Source organism: Colletotrichum godetiae, assembly GCF_030913485.1.
Source record: "Colletotrichum godetiae strain CBS 193.32 chromosome Unknown BDP55scaffold_30, whole genome shotgun sequence".
Classification (NCBI taxonomy): domain Eukaryota; kingdom Fungi; phylum Ascomycota; class Sordariomycetes; order Glomerellales; family Glomerellaceae; genus Colletotrichum; species Colletotrichum godetiae.
The window spans coordinates 201,819-221,157 of NW_026851278.1; the positions used below are offsets into that span (position 1 = coordinate 201,819).

Sequence of the window (19,339 nt, forward strand, 5' to 3'; positions counted from 1 at the left end):
CGAATCCCGGATGCCGACGGGGATCGAAACCCGCGACTCGGCGGCCGCCGAGTCGGTCAACGGCGGCATCGCCGCACCCTACGGCCGGGCCTGCACCAACTGCTCCCGCGCAAAGTGCAAATGCATCCTCCGCCCCGTCGGTGGGGCCTGCGAGCGGTGTCACCGGCTCGGCAAGTCGTGCCAGCCGAGTAACCCCATCCGGAAGCGCTCCAAGAAGCCGCCGTCTAGCCGGACCGCGCAGCTGGAGGAGAAGCTTGATGGGCTTGTCACGCTGCTGAGGCAGTCGGGTAGGCCGAACTTGTCGTCTGATTTGGGGGTTGATGTTCATCTTTCTGGGGGGTCTATTTCCTCCTCGTCTTCGACGGCTGCTGCTGCGGCGGCGGCGAGAAGGCAGTCTTCTGAGATGGGAGATATGCACGGCGCCGGCGGCGGTGGTGGTGGTGGTGGGGGATTCGACTCAACGCAGCATTTTGGCAAGAGTGATCGCAGGGACCGAGGGGCTTCGCTGCCGACGCCGACGCAGACTGCTAGCCCAGAGGAACCCGGGTACGGCGACGAGCTGCCCTCCCCAGACGAGGCGGAGGCGCTGTTTGAGGCGTTCCGCGGTCAAAACCTAAAGTATTTCCCGTTTCTCCACTTCAAGGCCACGATGACGGCGGAGGAGCTGCGCGGCGAGAGGCCGTTTCTGTGGATCTGCATCATGACTGTCGCGTCGAGGGTGTCGAGCCAGCAGCTTGCGCTGGGGCAGCGGGTGCGGCAGATTGTGAGCCATAAGCTGCTCGTTGAGAATGAGAGGAGTATTGATTACTTGCTCGGTTTGTTGGTGATTCTGGGATGGTCAGTTCAAGTCACGTTCGTGTTTTCTGCTCTCTCTCCCTCTGCTCTTGATGAGATGGCTACGAATTTGGTTGGTTGTCGCTGACGTTCTAGGTCTGTTTTTAGGGCGAATCACCAGCTTGGGAATAAGCCGTTTATGTGCTTGTTCTGTCAGATTGCGATTGGTCTCATCTTCGACTTGGGAATGTCCCGCGACCCGTTGGACAACTTGAACCCTTTCCTTTGCTGGAAGGCTGCTCAGGAGAGGGCTGATAGGGAGAAGACTGGGGCCGTGGGGCAGACTTTGTATGTCAAGTCGCAGATGCCGCGGACGATGGAGCAGCGGAGGGCTGTGGTTGCGTGTTATCTCATCTCATCAGCGTACGTCCCCCGATCCCCCTTTATCTGGTCGACAACAATCGGCACAGGCTGAGACCGCGAGGCTGACTCCCCATGTAGTGTCGCGAGTTTCTTGGGCAAGATGGATCCCTTGCGCTGGACACCGCACATGGACGAGTGTCTGCAGGTTCTTGACGAGCAGCCCGAATCGCCTTCAGACCAGACCCTCGTCGCACTGATTAGGATGCAGCTGCTTAAAGAGGAGGCCGGCAAGCTTTCCGCGGCATGGCGTCCCGAGAATACGTTCGACATTGTGGATGCGCACAAGACGCCGCCTGCCATGTACGTCAAGCTTCTCCAGAGGCAGCTCCAGCAACATATCCAGAGCCTGCCGTCAGAGCTTCAAAGCACAGGTCAGTTCTCACCTTTTCGTATCGGTCTCGGGTTCATCTCCTCGCAGCAATCCTTTTCTAACACCTCTTACCAGACACAATCATCGCCCAGCTCCACTGCACAGAGCTCTCTATCCAAGAAATCGCCCTCTCCAACAAGACAGGCACCTGTGTACCAGCCAACCTCCCCGACGTAGCCCGCCTCGACATCCTGTATGCCTGCCTGCACGCCGTCAAAGCCTGGTTCGACCACTTCCTCACCCTCCCGCCCGCGGCCTACTACACCACCCCCTTCCTCACCTTCGCCCAGCTCTCCCACTGCACCATCGCCCTCTACCGCCTCTCGGTGCTCGAAGACCCCGTCTGGGACCGTGCGAGCGTGCGATCAACAATTGATCTCATTGCGACGCTCGACGAGATTGGGGACCGGTTTACGAGGGTTTGCAGCGAGGCTGGGCTGAATGTTGATGTGGAGGAGGGGAATGCGTTTGCGAAAGCTGTGAAGACGATTAAGGGGCTCAAGGGGACTTGGGAGGCTGCTATGGCGCCGTTGGCCAAGGTTGATGCGCCTTCGGCGGCGGGGGTTGATGGGACGGGGGTGCTTGGGGGTGGGATGGGTGGTGGTGCTGGGGTTGGGGAGGTTGAGTTGGGGCAGTTTGGGTTGGACTTGATGGATAATCGGTGGTTTACGGATATTTTTACGCCGTTTGATTTTTAGGGGGGTTTGTTGGGTGCGTGTGTTTTTTGGTGTACTGGATGGATGGATGATGGGAAAGGATGTATCATGAGTATAACATGGGCATGGGCTGGGCTGGGTTGGGTTTGGACTTTCGAGTCTGGCGTTGGTAGTGGGAGATTCGGTCATGGGTTCGTATCACCGCTCCTTGATTGGTTGGGATGAGTACTTGATGTACTCTTTGGGATATAAGATGAGATTGGGTGTACGAGTTTCTGTACGTCTGTCGCATATTGTAATGAGACTGGATACCTTGAAAGAGTTGATGCTGGACTCTGGTGACTTTTGCCTGAGTGATGACGAGGATCACATGGTATCGTGGACGACTACGAGGAAAGGCCCAGCATGAGGTTGACATAGACACGTCGGATCCTAGTCTCTCCAAGGTTTGTTAAGAAATGGATGAATGGAATACTTTAGGCGTCGTCTTGTGGTCTCCTGATGTCTCTCTGCTCGAGACCTCAAAGCCCGTCGGTCTCGATTAGTATGATAAATGTTGCGACATTCGCCTCGACGGAGGTGAAAGCGTCGAAACGCGGGCAGGCCGGACTTTTATTCACCCGCCTAATTGTTATCACGCCCTCGTCTTGCTACCACAATATCCCTCAAAATTGTGTGAACGATTCTGTTCTGCGTGGTCTAGGCCGGTCAGATGATTCCACCCCAAAGTTTCCATCGAATGCTTGGCGGGCGTTGGCCAAGGCGCCTCTTTCCCGGGATTATTCGATGGCGCTATCGAGCGGCCCGATGTCGACATGTACCCCAAGCTTGAAAGGAACCGAAAATCCACGCGTCTTATCCTCTCGTGGAAGGTAAGTTGCATATAATGGGTGTCCCAAGAAAACCTTGGCTTGATGGCGTTTTAAGGTGTTCTGTCGATATCAACGGCTTTTCCGTTGCACCAAGGGTACAGGGACGGATTTACAGATCGTTGCTCTGAGGCGCTTGCCAAGCTTCCATTTGACGCGATGAAATTACCGCGTTATTGGCAGGGTGGAATCATGGTTGGGTTACGCCGTAATTAAGTGATGTCTTGGTGAGCTGTTGAGAGATGATATATCAAGGGGATGGTCGGCCAAGTCTTGCCTCACGCAATGATCTCCTCGTGTTTGACTCTTAGCATATCCATCTTGGGATGGTGATGCGACGGAGGGAAAATCAAGAGGCGGATGAGTTGAATTTTGCGGCTCTAGACCAGAATATGATTGCTTTTCTCTCTCATTGGAGTCATTGCAGCGCGTGGCTAAAGTCAGAAGCATTCGCCAGATGGCACGAGCAGGACCAATGTCCCCTTCAAGATCGCGAGAACCTCGGACTATGCAGTCGCAGACCAACTACCGCCTCCAATAACCATTCCTCCTTTGTATGTAATAGCTTCTCGGGCTCCAGCTGAAGACTTGCTGTGCCTCGTATACCACTTTAGGCGCGGAGCTATCCTCAACTACCAGAGCGTTGGTACCAGATATCGGATGTCGTCATTTACCCTCGGTGTTACTCCATCGCAGCCTACCAACAGATATCCACAAAACCAGTGGACACGCCGCGCGGGGGTGGATTCGGCGCGGGTAATGCAAGTCCTAATACATCCGATTTGAGCGAATCCACGGACGTTCACGGTTCCAAGGAAGGGAAGAGACTAGGGGCGAGCCGCGGTGGTCCCCTTGGGTCGGGGAAACCCGTCCGTTCGCCTTTCCACCTCAAGTTTCTCCATCGCTGTTGGGACGTTACAATCGCGCATGTCGGCATGTAGCGTAGGACGGGGGTGGCAACGGCTGTCACTTTGCACCAGCTTCAGCTCTAGCCCAGCCGCGCGCCCAGGTCGGCCTACCCGGCCGGACTTCCTAAAGTTCAAGGGACCTGACCCTTCTTCATTGCGTGCTTCTGTGCCTCTTGAGTTTTCCCCAACGCCAAGGTGACCAATGTCGACTTGTCAAGCACTCAAGCTAGCTGGAAGCATGGATCAGGAATATTGGGCCAAGAGATATCGATTGTGTGATTTGGTACCCCCGTCATGATGCCTGCGAACATGAATCGGAGATAGATGGGGGAGGGCACTACTTGTAGGACGACGTGGGGAGACATTTGTATATATTTTTCACGCGACCATAGCTTTCACGTAGAATTCTCTTTGGAGATCCGTCACCTCTTTGGCCTCTCCGAACTCACCCGGGTCCTCATTCACGTGCCACCTGTGGCCCCGTCGTACTTCACTGGCAGCCGATCAAATCATCTTTCGTAGAAGCTTGGGAGCGACTACTTTGACAATGGTATTTTCGAGGCTGTTTCCGAGCGACAAGTCGGGCGGCGCCGACGCGACTGTCCGCGCCGACCCTGAGGCTAGCGACTCTGAGCCGTCCATTATTCACGATGGTGATCTCGCATATACTAGAGTCAAGGGAGGTAATGGCTCCAAGCCATCGTATCAGGAGGCTGTTGGTGCTCCTGTCGAAGCGGAGTCGCCGTTGGGATACCATGTCAACTGGTTGGCTATCATTTTCTTGAATATCAACATGATGGTTGGGACTGGTGTATTCTCTACTCGTAAGTTGGCACTGGCCCTATTGCCCCTGTGGCAAGTCCATCGGAGCATGCCTCGGAAGTTATGGTCTGCTAACCTTATCATCGTATAGCTGCTAGTATTCTCAACAGGACGGGCTCAATTGGTCTCGCCTTGATGTACTGGGTGATTGGATTCCTCATGGCCTCGGCCGGCTTCAGCGTCTATCTCGAGTTGGCCAGTTACTTCCCCAACCGCAGTGGTTCGGAGGTTGTCTACTTGGAGCAGCAGTACCCTCGCCCGAAGCACTTCTTCCCCGTCGCTTTTGCGGTCCAGTCGGTGATTCTATCGTTCAGCAGTAGCAATGCAGTCGGCAAGTAAACATGACGTGGAGAGGATCTATGTCGAGTCGCGAAAGAAAGGCTGACAGCTTGATAGTTCTATCCAGATACCTGTGGAGAATGGCCGATATTACGCCTTCAGAGTGGCAGATGCGAGGCGTCGCGATCGCAGCTTACACCCTCGCCGTCATCTGCGTCCTCGCACATAACAGATACTCCCTCTGGCTCGTGAACTTCATCGGCGTCTTGAAGCTCCTCACCCTCGTCTTGTCAGTGATCGCCCAAACTCAACCCAAACTTCCCACAGCAACTAACACTCACCCCCTCATAGCATCTCCATAGCAGGCCTCGTAGTCCTAGGCGGCAACATCAAACACATCCCCGAACCGAAAGCAAACTTTCGCAACGCCTTCGAAGGCACAACCAGCAACGGAAACGACCTTTCCAGCGCCCTCGTCAGCATCATCTTTTCGTACGCTGGCTACTACAACGCCTTCAACATGACCAACGAGATCAAAAACCCGATTCCCACCCTGAAGAAGAACGGCATCATTTCGCTGATGACGGTGGCGATCCTCTACATGCTCTGCAACATTGCCTACTTTGCTGCTGTGCCGAAGGCTGAGTTCAAGGAGGCGAGCGAGATTGCGGCGGCGGTGTTCTTTTCAAAGTTGTTTGGCGGGAGCAAGGCTGCTGCGAATGTGTTGAATTTCTTGGTGTTGTTGAGTGCTTTTGGGAATTTGTTGGCTGTCTTGATAGGATCTTCGCGTATGATTCGTGAGATTGGACGGTAGGTACGCTATCTTTCTGGGTTGAACTGTTGCTGACTTTAGGATGTAGACAAGGTGTTCTTCCTTTCACCAACTTCTGGGTCTCAACCAAGCCCTTTGGAACACCCTTGGGTCCGTACATGTTGAAGTGGACAATGACCTTCATCATGATCGTCGCACCCCCTGCCGGCGATGCCTTCTCTTTCGGTATGATCTCATCATCAGAATATGCGGGTGTCACCTTATGAGCCTTCCGCTAACATCTAACCTCAGTCATCGATCTGGCCAGCTACCCTAGCGCAATATTCAACTTCGCCATGACCTTTGGCGTCTTCGTCCTCCGACGCCGTCGCCAGCGCTCCGGAATCAGTCGCTCAGAGTTCCGTGCCTGGGACTTCGTCGTCATCTTCTTCCTCGCAATCCAGGTCTTTGTCCTGGCAATGCCATGGTGGCCGCCAAAGGGTGGTCCGTACGCTGGAAGTGTCAGCTTTTGGTATGCCACGTACTGTGTCGTGGGTATCGGCATGTGAGTAAACCCTTCCTTGTCCAACTCTTTTCTGGGTGTTATTGAGACAGATTTTGGATTCGAAATGGGGAGAATTTCACTGACCTGGTTTGTGTTCTGTTAGCATCATTCTCTGCGTTCTGTACTACGTCTTCTGGATGTACGTGCTCCCTCGCTGGTTGGGATACGAGATCCGCACGGAGATTGTCGAGGTTGATTCCAACGGCGCCAATACGCATCGCTTGGTCAGAGTTCCCAAGGCTGAGCTTGCTGCGTGGGATGATGTGCACGATGAGGCGGGCAACTTGAGGCGGCGACACGTTACTACCGAACTTGATTCCGGCAATTCCAACGAAAAGGGGATCTGAGTTTTGGGATACACAGATGTTTGGCAAGCCTTTGGACGGAAGGTCTTTCTGTCTAGGTGTGCTTAGGGTCTGCCCAATGAAGAAAGGAAGGAGGTACTCGTGGTAGCAGTAGCACATAGTATTAGTCGTGGAACGTTGGCCCTTGTCAACATATATTCTTGCTTGATTTAGCACCTCCTACTTGCGTCATACGTGATCAAAACTCTACAACGTCTCTGACGTCTCGGAGACGTAGATCTTCTTCAAAGGTCTATTTCTCGGTGCATGTACTTGAGTCATCATGTTCTCAACAGCCAATGGCTGGAGACCCCTCATATCCAAGCTCTATGTAGTCGGAGTCAAATCACGAGCTCATATCAAATGATTGTCGGCTCAAGCGTGTTCAATCGTATATCCTCATAATCCATCATCTTTCGGAAGCCAAGCCATGTTAGCCCCCCTCAACCACTGCTACTCAGCGTTGGATGTGCACTTCAGTCGTCCTCATGATACCTTTATTCTCCCCAAACCCATGCCCCGCCTCCAGAATCAACTCTTCACTTCCCGACCTGTCGCCAAAACTGTTCTTCTTTTGATACACAGCAACTGCCGCTGGAGTATTATTTCCACCTTTTATGGTCGTACGGTAGAAATCTGGACTTGGTGAAAACGGTCCGTCCTCGAGTTCGTAGTCTGGCGCCCCCTGGCTTCCTTGCTCCCTGTAGCCCTGCCTCCGAGCGGTGCCCGTGGTGATGTTTCCCGTTCTGCCGGATCGTCCCGTGGGATATCGGTTTTCGTAGAGGTTATCGCTGTTGTAGTGACGGCTTGAAGATATCTTGAGGGCGCGGCCAACGAGGGGTTTTATTGCTGGCGCGCAAGCGGCGATGATGCCGAGGTTCAGTTGGAGGCTGTAGAAAAGTACGTTAGCTTTGATTTGTTATTGACGGTCGACATTGCGACGACTTACAAGCCCCAAAACTGGATACTTTGGTAGCTGGAAACACATATCAGTACTCGTTGTTCTCAGCAAGCACTTTAAGAACTTACAAGGTTCCATCTTTGCTGCCTGGTTGCGCAATCTGATAAACGGCTTTGATGATACCCATGACAACAGCCCTGGAATGGATTAGCTCTGGTGGTTGGCCTATGCGTAGACTGGGGCAAGACCTACAAGTATCCTAAACTGAGAACGACGATTAGATACACCCTCGTGCGCAACTTCATTTGCAAGACCCAGATGATCGGAATGGGGAGTGATGCAAAGCAGACATCGGTGAAGATGTTGAACGCTGGCTTGTGATTAGCTTCCAAAGTGGGAAGAAAAGAATATAGTCTCATCTCACCAGTGTTGATTAGCGCAAAGTTTACAAACAACTTGATGTTGTAGCACTTTGGCTTGAGACTCTTGTCCCAATACCCCTCCATCGGGCTACAATACAAGAAGAAGCTAAGCCACGCCATGATCGTATAAAGCACCACGAATGCTAATGACATGTTAGATCAAGTTCAGTCGCCACTGTGTATAGGGCTGGGTAGATATTGTACCGATCAAAGCCCATAGTGATCTCGAGTACCACTTGTTTTTACTGAGTCGTAATAGTGATAAGGCAATGGAAATCTTAAGAAACGCGAGAGCGGCAATGGCGGATATAATCGATTGAAAGAAGCCGACTTTGGAAAAGAACACCTGGTCCGGCTTGCTGATGGTGTCTTTGTGTCTGCCAAGTCCGTAGAAAGCCTGAATAATGAAGATCACCATGCCCCCGCCCAGCGCACAGAGCTGCTCAAGTTAGCATGGCTGCCCTTGTCGTCCTGGTACCATAGTAACCTGGCCTTCTGGAGATGGCGTACCGTAGACATGATCATCATGTAATCGTCAATGCCTATCGTCTTCACGATAGCGGCGCGGGTATATGTTCGGAGGACGACAAAGACGAGAGCGAGAGCGTGAAAAGTCCCCGTCACGGCCAGGATCATGGCCGTGTTGCTTTCCTTGGCACGCCCCGGGTCGATGACCGTTGTGCTGGACGTCGAAGACATTACGGCGGATGGCGCGGCTGCGCGGCGTCGAACAGACGCACAGATGGTGAGAGGGGAGTCGAAGAAAGCCACAAAGATTCAGGAGAGTGGGCACATTGAGCAGCGAGGGGATCTGCGGTTTCTTTTAACAATCTTGCTGTTCCGTTTCGGCACTGCAGATTGGGGGCTCTTAATCAATTCTGTAGGAGAAAACAGGAACTGAATAGATGAAACCAGATCCACGGGGGCCACACTGCAGTAACCACGCACGCGGTACTGACGGGGTTTTTTGGAGGGATGCAAGGAGATCACGCAACGGGGACTTGGGGACTGTGAGAGGAAGCATCATTGGGTGACAGAATAGGACTCCGTACAAAAGGGGATTGATTCTTCATGCTGCCACTCCAGTCTGCCTCGGGAAGGTGATACGCTGTGCCTTTCTAGACTGCGTTCCAGGGCAGGGAGTTTGATCCGTCCCTATCAGCCCACTGACATGCGGCTTGGAATTTGGCACCGAGTTCGCGAGGGGACTGCACAATTACTGTCTCTTCGAGAACTCTGTACCGGAGTTTTCCTTGCAGAGAAGTGGATCGACGGATGCAATGTGCTGCACCCACAGGATCGGCTAAGCAGGTAGTGGGCAGGATGTAGAATGAAAAGAGTGTAAAGGATCTCTCGGGGGCCACATGGATGCCTCCCACATTACGTGCCACCTTGTGGCAAACTTGCAGTACCGTCGAGCACCCGGAGGCGAGGCAGAGGAGAGTCAGTTCCAGCTCCATCTCCTAGTTATCTAGATAGAATATGACTGATACATCGGGCATGAGAGCAAACATATCTTCAGCAATCATCCCGGGATTATTTGCTGGCAAGAAGTGGCGTCAAGGAGCGATATTGATCCTGTCACCCCAATCGGGCAGCAGTAATTCGTAAGTCCCCAAAGCCACGCTGTAAACTGTATCGCGCCGAGGAAAAAGAGGGGAGATGAATGGATTTCGACGTCGGCCATCGATCCAAAGAGGGAATCTGTGCATGATCCTCGGTTGAAGAACCCAGCGGCACAGGAAAAAGAAAGAAATAAACCACAAGGTTGTTGTTGGCGGCATCGGGCGGGAGGGTGTCACTGACCCATGAAAGGATCTAGTGGTCTGCCAGTCGGAAGACATGGCATGCATGCCAAGATTAAAACGGGACGGTGGAAACCACATAGGGATGTTCGACAAATCACCATACGATCTATTCGGATCTGTTGGTCACCCTCGGGTCTCGAGAAGAGAAGCGGAACTCTGTGGAGTCGGACGGTGGCCGATCAACTGGACACTCTATGTCACAATTTACTGTTGCATGCGAGCAGTTGGGACAAACATGTTGTTGTCTGAACCTTTTTGACTTTTAAGCTTATGGAGCTCAAGGAGCGTGTGTAATGCCGCACGGATTTGGCCCACGGAACAAGATGATTATAGTGTCTTAGTCCACGTACTAAGCCATGTTATCTTCAACTTGCCGTCTTCCCGATGCCACTTGACGTGCAATATCCGCCACCTTCAAGTAGTGGCGACCGACGGCAACGCATCTCCCCTGTCACCCGTCCACCGGCCGGCTCCGCGCTTGGCCTAAAGATGGTTACATTCTTCATCCCAGGAACGTGGGGCCCGGATCTGGGCTATCGAGTCTGGGACCTGGCTGCTCTATCCACAGCATAAAACCGTTCGATTAGCCCCTCTTCATAATTCTCTTCAATCATTCTTTTGCCCCCGGCAATTCAAGACCTTGTCTCCCGCCAACAGCGGCGGCGTTGTTGGATCGTTCTCGCTGCCCAGTGTGGTTACCACCTCCGCGCCGCGGATCCGAAGCCCTGCAGACCATGGCCGGAGGCACTAGTGCAGACAACGGGATTTTTAATTTATTCACAACGTCGGACAGGCATCTGTTTATATAGCTAACGAGATCTGTCTGATGGTTTGTTCACTTGTGACTGTTCCGGACCGTCCTGTCCGCTCCCACTTCCCACTTGACCTTGCGCACCTTGGCTCCTGTGCTGCTGGCGAAATCCTGTCCAGTTCTCTCTGACTGTTGTCGTGTCTCGGACCACATCTCTCACTCAATTCTTTGCTTGCGCACGCGGCTACCCTGCAGTCTGTTATTTCCGTCTTGAACAAGCAATAGCTTCTAGCAATGCTTCCCATCACCATTGTGGCTGCGGCCGTTGGTATGCTGGTTACGCCGGTCACTGCCTCGCCCATTGAGCCTCGCGATGTTCTCACCGAGCTCCAAGATCGAGCCATGAGTGCTCTCTCTGCATCGGGCGCTGGTAACAAGCGCAGCAGCTGCAATATCTTCAATGCCCGTTACCGTCGAGATTGGTTCGTCACGCCCCTACCATGACAATGCTAATCACGGATACGCGCGTACCCTTGGGCAAAAGCTAATTCGTCGCAAAGGGAGGCATTTTCTTCCCAGGAGAGGAAAGACTACATCAGTGCCGTGCAGTGCCTGTTGACGTCACCTTCCAAGTCGGATCCCGAGTTCGCACCCGGTGCTCGCAACCGTTACGATGACTTCGTCGCGGTGCACATCAACCAGACCACAAAAATTCACGGAACCGTAAGCAATGCTCATATGTACCATCAATCATGTTACGGTCTAATGAAATTACTCAGGGTAACTTCCTGACATGGCATCGCTACTTTGTCTGGGCGTACGAAGAGGCGCTACGGAACGAATGCGGCTACAGGGGCTCCCAGCCAGTAAGTGGATTCCATCTCTATCGACGGGAGATCCTCGAAAGGGTCTGACAGTTACACTTCAGTACTGGAACTGGTTGAAAAACCAAGACGATCTCCGAAAATCCCCTGTCTTTGATGGCAGCGATACCAGCTTGAGCGGTGACGGCGCTTACCTGAAGCACAACGGCAGCGTCAGCGGTGCGGGTGCCATTGTTCTGCCTTCAGGTGATGGTGGTGGCTGTGTCATGAGTGGTCCTTTCAAGAAGTAAGCTTTTCTCGTGGATTACTGTACCGGTAGCTTCATCGGTTGCTGACATTGACCTAGTATGACGGTCAACCTTGGTCCGGTCAACCCCGGCATGGATGGCCTCGAGGCCAGCCCAACCGGCAAGCTTGGCTACAACCCCCGTTGCCTCAGTCGCGATCTGAGCAACTACACCGCATCGACTTGGTTCACAAATGAGAACATGCTCAACATCACCGTCGGCGTGGCCTCCAAGAGTGTCGAGCTCTTCCAGAACGAGCTTCAGGGCCGTTTCTCCGACGGCTTCCTCGGAATGCACGCCTCCGGCCACTTCACCGTAAACGGCGAAGCCAGTGATCTGTACTCCTCCGTTGTCGACCCCAGCTTCTTCCTGCACCATGCCATGGTCGATCGCGTGTACTGGTTGTGGCAAGCCCTTCATCTTTGGGACGCTTTCACGATTGCTGGCACGATTACCATCAACAACAGGCCGGCTAGCAGAGATGCTTTGAAGACTGATATCCTTGATCTTGGTATCAATGCTGAGAACCGCACTATTGAAGAGGTTTTGAACACAATCGGCGGATCTCCTCTTTGCTACGTCTACGCGTAAGTCAAAAGGCGGTTCACGTTTGAGCGTTGAACAGTGTGTGGTCGCGAGTGGCCGCAAGTGCCACGATAATAGCTAGAGTAGATGAATAGGGTCCAGTGAGTCGCCAGCCCGGACCATTGTACGTACAAGGCTCTTCTATGTAATTTTATAATCGATTCAAATCGAAATAGGTGGATTGGCGGCGATGGCATTGCAATCATCGAATAAGCTCAACCCGTCTGTCTCTCAATCTTGATGTCTCCAATTCTTAGTTCGAGTTTATATCTATAAGGCTTCTGGTCTGACTCTTGATAAAGCGAGATGTTGTCGAATTTCTACGATATGAGCTTGACTCTTGGGCCGGAGTGTGGAAACCACTAGTGATATTGCGGGTGGAGTCTGGGGATGGCTTAGCCCTCAACGACCCTCAACGATTCACGCACAACTCACGATGCGTCGTCTTGAACGCCCAGTCGTGTTTGTCACAATCACACACCTTCAATAGCCTGCCCGGCTAGCTCAATCGGTAGAGCGTGAGACTCTTAATCTCAAGGTTGTGGGTTCGACCCGTAAGTCTACTAGGATATCCAAGAACCGTGTCGATGTCATCGTTTAACATCTCCCAGCCACGTCGGGCTCAATTCCCGTCAGCGATTGGCACAAATCTTTCTTTCTTTTTTGTCTGTATACTATTTTCAGTTTTGGCTAATCTGTGCTGGTGATAACCAAAGCGTTGTCCCGACCAAGTCCTTGTGCGTATTCAACAACGCCTCTGAAGATTTTACGCCAATTCTAGGTTGCGCACTCGTATTGACGGAGCGCACTATCATTCAGCAGTCGGTCCATGGCGCTTTGTTGCATGCAGACACTGACATCAAAGTCACCAGTGTCGGCAATATCCATGATCTGGACCAAGCCATCAATCTTTGGCATGACGCCCTGAACATAACGAGCCAACTCGTTGGTGCCAAGGAAATCAAGCTCATAGGTCTTGGCCCGTACCCAGGATGTGACAAGGGTGTGATGAGTTCCCAAGAAGCCTTGCCATAGCCGCTGAGGACTGGCCTCGTGTGCGGCGTCGTGAATGTAAGCTGCCACCGCATCTGGAGTGAACCGAGACATCGTCTGCCTAATAGCGCCGGCAATGGGTCCAAGCCGGGTTGAGCTAGCTTCATTGGCAGGTTTCTCCACGTATCCTAGAAGGAGAGGAGACCCAACGAAGGTTTCGGGTAGGGGTGGATCGATGCGGCTTCGGATGCCCAAGGTGATATTCAGATATACGCTTTCCAAGTTCCCTTCATGACCACGCGCGCGGTTCATCATAGTCCAGATATGAGCCAAGACTGCATCGAGCCTGGAGACTCGGAGTGATTTCATCTGCTCTGGCAAGCTTGCTTGCGCAGCTTTCTTCATCTGCGTCAATTCTATCGCCGTGAACCGTATCTGAACGTGGTCGACTGGTGCGCTCATATTCCAGGTTGGCCATGGAGGATGTGTCGACGGACTAAGTTCGGTCGTTCTCAATTCTTCCGCCGGCGGCATGGTGGCCAGTGAAGCTGGCCTGACACCTCGGGGATATCCTGGTGCGTCTTCTGCCCACCAGTCGAATCGGTGCATCGGCAGTGCTCGAGCCTCTGCAACTAGTGTTGCGTCCGGGAGACCTCCCGATGTGAGTCCCGCAACCCGGTCAAGTTGGGCCGGATCAAAGACAGGCTTGAACAGTCTTAGATCACCAGTTGCGGAAGTATTTCCGAAGAGAATCCTCGACCGTGTTGCCCAAGAGTACATGAAATTCATCAAACACACGGCATCTGCGAGCGGGTGCGAGACCATTGCGCTGATCCCGAAGCCCCCGCACTTGAACGATGTCAACTGAACAGCCATGGCGGGCAGCTCGTCGATAACATTCAGAGACATGAGCGCAATCTTAGTTTTTGGCAAGAAGTCGCTTTGCTGGAAGTTTGAGGCGTTCCACTCTTTCAGGTTCGTCGCCCTCTCAGCCCGGCTTGGGACGATATCGCTGAGGTTCGAGTCCTGGGTGGCGATGGATAGCTCAACCCCAGGGTCTTTGGTCGAGCCATGTGTAACTACTAGTCGGCCAAGGTGTCGCGGGACTGCGTTGTCTTTGACCTGCTCAGGTGTGGCCCATTGTAGTTGACCTGCAAAGTGTGGATAATCGTCTAGCGTTTGACTCAGCGCGTGGCCGAGGGTCTCAAAAAGCTCAATCTGTGAGAACCGTGATGTTTTTGGCTTGTCGTAAAGCCATATCGCGGCGGTGGGTGTGAAACGAGCGACTGTCGAATCGATTATTGAGAGCTTGGAAATTACGGGCCTCGTGGAAGGTGAGTTGGGGAATATTCTCCGGGTCGCGTCGATGCTGCAACGATGTGCAGGGCTTGTGGTTGCTGACATTGCGCGGAGTCTTTCGTTGGCACTGGCTATGATAGGCTTCGAAGAATGCAACTGTCTTACTCTGATGAAGCGAGCTCCAATCTAGCAAGCCTGTGAGCAAGATGCTGCGTGTTTAATAGGTTCAAGGCTTCAACACGCACAGACAAACCGCTAGAGCCGGGAGATGACATGGGTCCCAGTTCGAGGTTCGGCGAGCAGGTGATGATCTGGGTCCGGTATGATTCATTCTGCATCATGCCTGAATTTAACTAGCCTAACCCTTGCTAACTAGCCTACCCCTTGCTGATTGGACGTTGAGTCTGATATGGCGCGCGGGAGGGCCCTGACCCCTGTTGATCTCGTTGCGACATAGCCAACGAAGACTTCTAGCGTCTAAGCGAGCTCCTCGTTGATGCATGTCAGCTCACGAGCTCCCGTTCGAGCTGCTGTGCCTCTTGTAGCTTGCTGATTGTGAGTTGGGTGAGAGGGGAGCACTTGTGGCTATCTATGCAGCTACTAGATCTATGGTCGTGTATCCATGCCCGCTGGATCAGAGAGGCGACGATCAAGGAAACGTTGAGCGGAAGGAGCTGAGCTTCGAGCCCATCGACTTGTCGCCGGCATAGCTAGGATTAATAGTAGCTATGTGCTCTGCTATGTGTTACAGCAGGATCAGGTACTGAGTTGCTCCATCACAAGCTATGGAAGCGTTGCTGGAGAACCGGCTCGAATGAGAGTGCTATTTTCAGTTGTTGAAAAGCCAACTGAATTATTCCTAGCATCAATGTTACACATACTTGCTGAATCAGTATATTATTAGTACTGGTAAGGGCCTCTTGCACCGAAGTGATTGTCGTGGAACAGAAGAGAAACGTCTATTCATGAATGAGCAAGACAAACACTTGAACGGAATCCTTCGCTCCAGGCATAGTCAGATGCCCCGGCGTGACGTGCCGCCAAGTCAGCTCTCTCACGCCGGCCTTGGCGGGCAGAAGTCCGCATATCTGAAAGGAAGGGCTGCCTGGGAACTCGTCTAACCGTCCAGAGTCGAATGCTCATCATAAATGTAGACGCGCACTCAACCGCAGATGGTGGTCCCGCGGCTGCGCCAAAGAAGCCAGTCAGATGTCTTGTAAGAGAAGCGTACAAGCTAGCAGCCGCGGATAATATCATTGGAGCGAGCGGCTGGATGCTGCCGAGATCGCGTAGGCTGTGTTCCTGGCAGTTCTTAGTGGTGGCTGAGTACGGCACAGAGCTCATGAATATCTCGGTTGCCGAGACACCGGTCGTCATATTTCGTGCCCGACGAGAATAAAGAGGAAGGACTGAGAGGGCCTGGATAGGGCATGAACACAGTGACAAAGTTATACAATAGTTCCACAATGCAACCCCATGCCAAGCTAAATATACGTGGCGTGTTTATCAGGCGTATTGACCTATCGGATTGATCACACTATGCAAAGAATCCTAATACTACCCGTCGATAGATCCCTCAGAGGTAGCTGCTTCCAAATTGATGGCGTTCTATCCTGCGGCGCGGAAGAACAATAATGGAGGTAAGCACGAGAATGCATTCTGCTGGTATACAGTACACATCGAGGTGATACAACTGAGGGTGGTCAGATATCAATGGTTCTCAAAAGATATTACTACCTCGACCTGCAGCAGTTCTTCCCAATCAGGAAAATGACTCTGCCCATCTATTTAGGGCCGAGCCGACTAGAGTCAACCGTAAATGCTTGTTCTAGCCGTCCCCGCACTCCAAGCCGTGATCGCGGTGTCCGGAAGCACTCGGAGTGCATGCCACGTCTCGTGCGATAGATGCACACGTGCGGCGGGAAGGCTGGGGGCCCTTCCATCCATGATACCTTGGATCCTTCATGTTTATGTTGTCAAGTAGCTTGTTCTGATGCAGCCAGAATGCTGTGCTCGCACTCCCCAGTTTCCCCACCCAGACCACACGCAGTCAGATGCAGACGCAGACTCCTGTGACCCAGCCACAACCTGTAACCTGCACGCAACTTCGCTCCAATAGAACCTCGCGATGAAGCCTAACTTGTGCTTCATTCATAGGGCTGATGCTGTGGGACGGATATGATGCAAGGCTAGTGGGCAGTGCTAGTGAGATGGCACTGCCTTTACGTCGGGCGTGACGCGAACCAGGATTTGTTTGGAAAGCGTAACTACTCATCCGTTCTCGAAACATCATGATATAGTCTCAATCAGTATATAGCAAAGTCATCCCTTTCTCAGAATTAAAGATGAGTTCCCAATACTCATAATCACACACCGCATCTCAAACAGTTTCTTTTCTTTTGTCCTCTAGGTTTTACTTTCTTTCTCCTCTTCCTTGTCTCCTTGCGAATTCTAAAGTCCCTCCTCCCCTCCTCATATCCTCATAAGTTATAATACTTCAATTTCTCATACTTAACATTCAAAATGCCCATGCTCACTTCCATTCGTAGCCGCTCGGGTTCTCCACCGGCCATGCCCAGCCCTGAGCTCCACAACCGTCCTTCTTTCTCTGTACAAGGACCCGAGATTGACAGCATCCAATTTCCGCGCTCGTGGGAAGCGGCATGGAAAGCAGCAGGCCAGACCAACTTTGAGCGCGCGCAAGTCTTCCTATTCTTCTACCGCGGGGATGATGCCTTCATTAATAGCGAGCTCCGATCTATCGCAGCAAACCCCAAGCACCGAGATGTTGCCTCCCTGGCTGGCTCAGTCCAAAGACTTGTTTTCGGCAACCGTCACTCCACCTTCGACACAAACTCTCTGTTGCAGTGGATGCGCTTCATACTCATCAAGAGCCAAGCCCTGACTTCTATCAAGACGAATGCAGTTCGCGATTTCTTCTTTGATCCTTCAGTCGCTCGCAACCTACCTCAACTTCCGCAAGACCCGGTCACCTACCAGTATCCAGCAGCACCTCTCAAAGTCATGATCATCGGCGGAGGCCCCACAGGCCTGGCCTCCGCGATCGCTCTCGCCGAGAAGGCTGGGCCCAGAGCAGAGATTCATCTATACGAAGGCAGATGGATTCAGCAGCCGGGTAGCTCTTTCGTCAGCTACCCACCAGGTGCCCGTCGTCGCGATCAGGTCGTCACGCTTCAAGACACCGTGACAGATCTCATGAGCGATAGAACGCGACAAGCTGTCTTTGGTGGGAATCCCGAGCGTGTTTGGCCTGGATCGAGCAACCTACAGATACGCAAGCTCGAAGACGGTCTCTTGCGACGGGCACAAGATAGCCAGTTCCGTGACCTTATCTTCCTACATGCCTCACAGGTCAGGCAGGACAACCTTTCAGAGTACGGTGACTTCCACCTGATGCTTGGTGCCGACGGTGCCGGCTCATGGCTCCGCAGTGCCTACTTTCCGGGACAAGAAGAGGAGGTTGGAAAGAGTTATGCCCTTGGGGTCGCGTTTGATCGCCCTCGTGGGCTTCCGTTTTCACAGCCCATCAACATCTTCCTCACTATGGGTCAAACTCGCTACCTCCTCAATGCCAGCGACTTCGATGGCACAGGATACCTCAACATGCAGTTGACCGAGACTGAATGGCATCAAATGGTCTCTGTTGATGGTAATCCGTGCACATTCGGCCGGCCAAGTTGCCTGAAGGTCGATGATTGTCTGCCCGATGGATTCGATGACAATCAGGTCTTTGCCCCATCTCAGCAACCTGGTAGCCCGCTGTGGAAGGCCATACTCGATGGACTGGAGCTTTATGGTTTCAAGCAGTTCGAGGTGAAGAACATCGTTCGAATCCCCATCGTAGTACGCAGGATCAACAAAGCCGTCCAGCAGGTCCCGCAGTGCGACTCTGGCGCTCTACGCCGACCCCATGGTCTTGTCGCCTTGGCTGGAGATGCGGCGATGACGGTACACTTTTGGCCTGGGAGAGGTGCAAACTCCGGAATGAAGGCCGGAATTGCCTGGGCTGACGAGGTTGCTCGCGCTCTCTTCCACGGCCAGTTCGTTGGTCTTCAGACCTCGTCGCTGGGGATGTACCACGACTTTCTGCAGAAGCTCCAAGACCGCGAGCACGGCGGTCGCAGCTTGCCCATCGTCAAGCAGACAGGTGATCCAGACATGATGGCCTGGCTGATGCGCAACGCCAGACTCATTCCGCAGCACGTGGCGATGGAGTGGCTCGTCGGCCAGATGCGTCGCGATGGCGTTCGCATTCAAAGGCGAGCTGACTGGGCTTTTGAGCAGGTCAACAACCTCGAACCACAACTACGGGAGATTCTCGAGAAAATGGATGCCGTTACCATTCAGGAAATGGCGGCGACGTTTCCCTGGCCCACGCGAGAAATGGCTGGGGCCGAAGTCCTTCCCGAGAGGTCCGTGGTTGACGCGTGCTTGAGTGGCCACAGGCCGACAGAAATATCGAAGCTCGACAAGCAGGCAAAACCGAAGAAACAAGACAAGAAGAAGAAGAGCTCAGAGATTCCCGTTACTTCCTCTGAGATTTCACCGGCGTTCTTAGCTAGTTTGGCGAATCATAACAAGCCAGCTCAGCGGTCCTCGTGGCGTTCTTTTAGCTTTAGCAGAACGCCTCAGGCTGTTCAGTCCTAATTTCTTTATTGTTTTATTGAATTTATGAAGGTTTGGGGGC

The 19,339-nt window shown here is 52.9% G+C and overlaps 9 protein-coding genes and 1 non-coding gene across 10 annotated transcripts; 6 read left to right on the plus strand and 4 right to left on the minus strand.

Moving 5' to 3' along the window:
* Window positions 1-10: 10 nt before the first annotated feature.
* BDP55DRAFT_521480 (uncharacterized protein) lies at window positions 11-601 on the plus strand (the record flags this gene model as incomplete). Its single annotated transcript, XM_060567774.1, has 1 exon — window positions 11-601. A coding segment is annotated over one exon (591 nt), but the record flags the coding sequence as incomplete, so codon positions are not given.
* Window positions 602-649: 48 nt separating this feature from the next.
* BDP55DRAFT_556273 (putative Zn(II)2Cys6 transcription factor) lies at window positions 650-2,265 on the plus strand (the record flags this gene model as incomplete). Its single annotated transcript, XM_060569567.1, has 4 exons — window positions 650-837; window positions 943-1,197; window positions 1,276-1,568; window positions 1,643-2,265. 4 exons carry the CDS (start codon window positions 650-652, stop codon window positions 2,263-2,265), a joined length of 1,359 nt encoding a protein of 452 aa, XP_060427583.1.
* A 2,173-nt stretch (window positions 2,266-4,438) lies between these two features.
* Window positions 4,439-6,925, plus strand: BDP55DRAFT_669664 (high-affinity methionine permease). Its single transcript, XM_060575311.1, has 7 exons — window positions 4,439-4,824; window positions 4,914-5,153; window positions 5,219-5,390; window positions 5,453-5,911; window positions 5,962-6,098; window positions 6,165-6,417; window positions 6,521-6,925. Exons 1-7 carry the CDS (start codon window positions 4,548-4,550, stop codon window positions 6,762-6,764), a joined length of 1,782 nt encoding a protein of 593 aa, XP_060427584.1. The 5' UTR covers window positions 4,439-4,547; the 3' UTR covers window positions 6,765-6,925.
* A 29-nt stretch (window positions 6,926-6,954) lies between these two features.
* BDP55DRAFT_613795 (uncharacterized protein) lies at window positions 6,955-8,783 on the minus strand (the record flags this gene model as incomplete). The annotated part of the gene is made up of 7 exons (XM_060571230.1): window positions 6,955-7,651; window positions 7,711-7,737; window positions 7,791-7,859; window positions 7,915-8,032; window positions 8,087-8,227; window positions 8,289-8,523; window positions 8,595-8,783. The coding sequence occupies 7 exons, from the start codon at window positions 8,781-8,783 to the stop codon at window positions 7,219-7,221; spliced, it is 1,212 nt and encodes a 403-aa protein (XP_060427585.1). The 3' UTR covers window positions 6,955-7,218.
* Window positions 8,784-9,202: 419 nt separating this feature from the next.
* BDP55DRAFT_748554 (uncharacterized protein) lies at window positions 9,203-9,793 on the minus strand (the record flags this gene model as incomplete). Its single annotated transcript, XM_060580591.1, has 1 exon — window positions 9,203-9,793. Exon 1 carries the CDS (start codon window positions 9,542-9,544, stop codon window positions 9,203-9,205), a length of 342 nt encoding a protein of 113 aa, XP_060427586.1. The 5' UTR covers window positions 9,545-9,793.
* Window positions 9,794-10,973: 1,180 nt separating this feature from the next.
* BDP55DRAFT_556019 (uncharacterized protein) lies at window positions 10,974-12,345 on the plus strand (the record flags this gene model as incomplete). Its single annotated transcript, XM_060569545.1, has 5 exons — window positions 10,974-11,129; window positions 11,208-11,366; window positions 11,423-11,509; window positions 11,572-11,753; window positions 11,814-12,345. The coding sequence occupies 5 exons, from the start codon at window positions 10,974-10,976 to the stop codon at window positions 12,343-12,345; spliced, it is 1,116 nt and encodes a 371-aa protein (XP_060427587.1).
* Window positions 12,346-12,836: 491 nt separating this feature from the next.
* On the plus strand, window positions 12,837-12,901 carry BDP55DRAFT_t217. The gene has a single exon. It is a non-coding gene; the product is annotated as a tRNA-Lys (tRNA).
* Window positions 12,902-12,932: 31 nt separating this feature from the next.
* On the minus strand, window positions 12,933-14,793 carry BDP55DRAFT_669668 (transferase). The gene has a single exon (XM_060575312.1). The coding sequence runs from the start codon at window positions 14,734-14,736 to the stop codon at window positions 13,117-13,119; it is 1,620 nt and encodes a 539-aa protein (XP_060427588.1). The 5' UTR covers window positions 14,737-14,793; the 3' UTR covers window positions 12,933-13,116.
* Window positions 14,794-15,594: 801 nt separating this feature from the next.
* Window positions 15,595-16,008, minus strand: BDP55DRAFT_633862 (uncharacterized protein; the record flags this gene model as incomplete). The annotated part of the gene is made up of 1 exon (XM_060572609.1): window positions 15,595-16,008. The coding sequence occupies one exon, from the start codon at window positions 16,006-16,008 to the stop codon at window positions 15,595-15,597; it is 414 nt and encodes a 137-aa protein (XP_060427589.1).
* Window positions 16,009-17,202: 1,194 nt separating this feature from the next.
* Window positions 17,203-19,299, plus strand: BDP55DRAFT_556011 (uncharacterized protein; the record flags this gene model as incomplete). The annotated part of the gene is made up of 1 exon (XM_060569543.1): window positions 17,203-19,299. The coding sequence occupies one exon, from the start codon at window positions 17,203-17,205 to the stop codon at window positions 19,297-19,299; it is 2,097 nt and encodes a 698-aa protein (XP_060427590.1).
* Window positions 19,300-19,339: the final 40 nt, after the last annotated feature.